Source organism: Cynoglossus semilaevis, chromosome 11 (genome assembly GCF_000523025.1).
Source record: "Cynoglossus semilaevis isolate Cse_v1.0 chromosome 11, Cse_v1.0, whole genome shotgun sequence".
Classification (NCBI taxonomy): domain Eukaryota; kingdom Metazoa; phylum Chordata; class Actinopteri; order Pleuronectiformes; family Cynoglossidae; genus Cynoglossus; species Cynoglossus semilaevis.
In genome coordinates this window covers 19,568,379-19,570,351 of record NC_024317.1, presented here as the reverse complement: position 1 = coordinate 19,570,351, position 1,973 = coordinate 19,568,379, and the positions used below count along the sequence as shown (strand labels likewise).

At 42.6% G+C, this 1,973-nt stretch overlaps 1 protein-coding gene across 1 annotated transcript in view; it reads right to left on the bottom strand.

The window, feature by feature from the left end:
* matn4 (matrilin 4) overlaps window positions 1-1,973 on the bottom strand; it is a 20,834-nt gene that overhangs the window by 5,042 nt on the left and 13,819 nt on the right. The window contains exons 9-11 of the mRNA XM_017036979.2: window positions 1,083-1,205; window positions 572-694; window positions 155-277 (exon numbers count right to left, since the gene is read on the bottom strand). Coding sequence (XP_016892468.1) covers window positions 155-277; window positions 572-694; window positions 1,083-1,205 — 369 coding nt within the window. The remainder of the gene's footprint in view (window positions 1-154; window positions 278-571; window positions 695-1,082; window positions 1,206-1,973) is intronic.

Here is a 1,973-nt window from a genome sequence, read left to right as displayed (position 1 = left end):
GATGGATGGATAGATAGATGGATAGATAGATGGATGGATGGATGGATGGATAGATGGATGGATGGATGGATGGCTGTTTTGTAGAGTGGGGTCAGGTGTGTGATCTCAGTAGAACTCTTGCTGTTGTTCTGGACATGGTGAAGAACTGACTCACTTCCACAGCTCCTTCCGTCCTCCTGCAGCAGCTGACCTTCTGGACAGATACAGTAGTAGGATCCAGGAGTACTGATGCACCGGTGCTGACAGCCATGTTCTACAGTGTTACACAGGTCAAGGTCTGCAACAACACACACACACACACATATATTTGATTATTATTATTATTCAGCAGTTAAATGTTTTAGCTATCGTTGTTCGTTTCTTAAGACACATTAAGCTACATTCAGGTTAACAGTTAGCTTATCAACGTACGGTCCATACACTGGATAGAAGCCGTCATTCATGTTTCTCTCACTTTAACTCGTTTCTCAGATCCTGTTAGATTCTAACAGGATCTAAGAAACGAGTCCAAGTGAGAGAAAGTAAAGTCCACTGGAGAAAGGAGTGGGTGTGTGTGTGTGATGAGACTGACTGGTGCACGTCCTCTTGTCCTCGTTCAGTTTAAAGCCCCTGTTACAGTCACAGCTGAAGGAACCCGGAGAACTGATGCAGATCTGTTCACAGTCGTGTTTCCCCTCAGAGCAAAGGTCAATGGCTGTAGAGAGGAGGAGGTTGGGGGACGTGGGGGAGGGTAAGATGACGGCAACATTTTATTTGCTTCAAACATTTCAAATTGGTTCAAACTAGGAACTATAAGTGCCATTAAGTTGTTAGTCGGATTTTTGTGTGTCTCCCGTCTCATCCATGAGGGGGAGCTCTGAACAGTTTAGCTGAATATAGCTTGATGGAAACCATCAATTATGTTCTAACAGGATCCGAGAACTGAGTCAAGGTGAAAGTTAAGTCAAAAGGAGAAGGTAGCACCGCTCGGTGTGTGTGTCGGAGTGTGTGTGTGTGTGAAAGGAGAAGGGAAGAGAAGGGAGAAGCACCGCTCTCTGTGTGTCGGTGTGTGTGTGTTGGTGTGTGTGTGTACGTTAACGAACCAGTGCACGTCTTCTTGTCCTGGTTCAGTGTGTATCCTTGGTTACAGGCACAGGTGTAGACGCCCGGAGAACTGATGCAGATCTGTTCACAGTCGTGTTTCCCTTCAGAGCAAAGGTCAATGGCTGCACAACACACACACACACACACATACACACACATACACACACGGATTTAGTGCACGTGTGTGTGTGATCTGGTAACAAACGAGCTCAAGGAAAGACATTCTAAAAACGTTCGATTAGCGGTGGGTGGAGCTAAGATTAAGGTCACGTGAGTGCAGAAGAATGCAGTATGGAGAGGAAAAAGAATTACCCATGAGGCACCAGACTCTGACACAGGTTTTTTCCTTTCTGTACAATTACTGTTTTTATCATATTTCTTTTAATCTGGAATATAATTTTAATGCACAATATGAGATATAATCTACAAATAAAGCCTCTGTCCTGTCCTGTTCTGTTATGTTATGTCCTGTCCTGTCCTGTCCTGTTACATTATATTATGTGCTGTCCTTTTATGTCCTGTTCTGTTACGTTATGTTGTTATGTTGTTATGTTATGTCATGTCATGTTATGTTATGCTATGCTATGTTATATCCTGTTATGTTATGTCCTGTTCTGTCCTGTCCTGTTCTGTTACGTTACGTTCTGTTCTGTTACATTACAATATGTTATGTTATGTTACGTCCTGTCCTGTCCTGCCCTGTCTTATTCTGTTACATTATATTATGTGCTGTCCTTTTATGTCCTGTTCTGTTACGTTATGTTATGTTGTTATGTCATGTCATGTTATGCTATGCTATGTTATGTCCTGTTATGTTATGTCCTGTTATGTCCTGTTCTGTTATGTCCTGTTCTGTTACGTTACGTTCTGTTCTGTTACATTACAATATG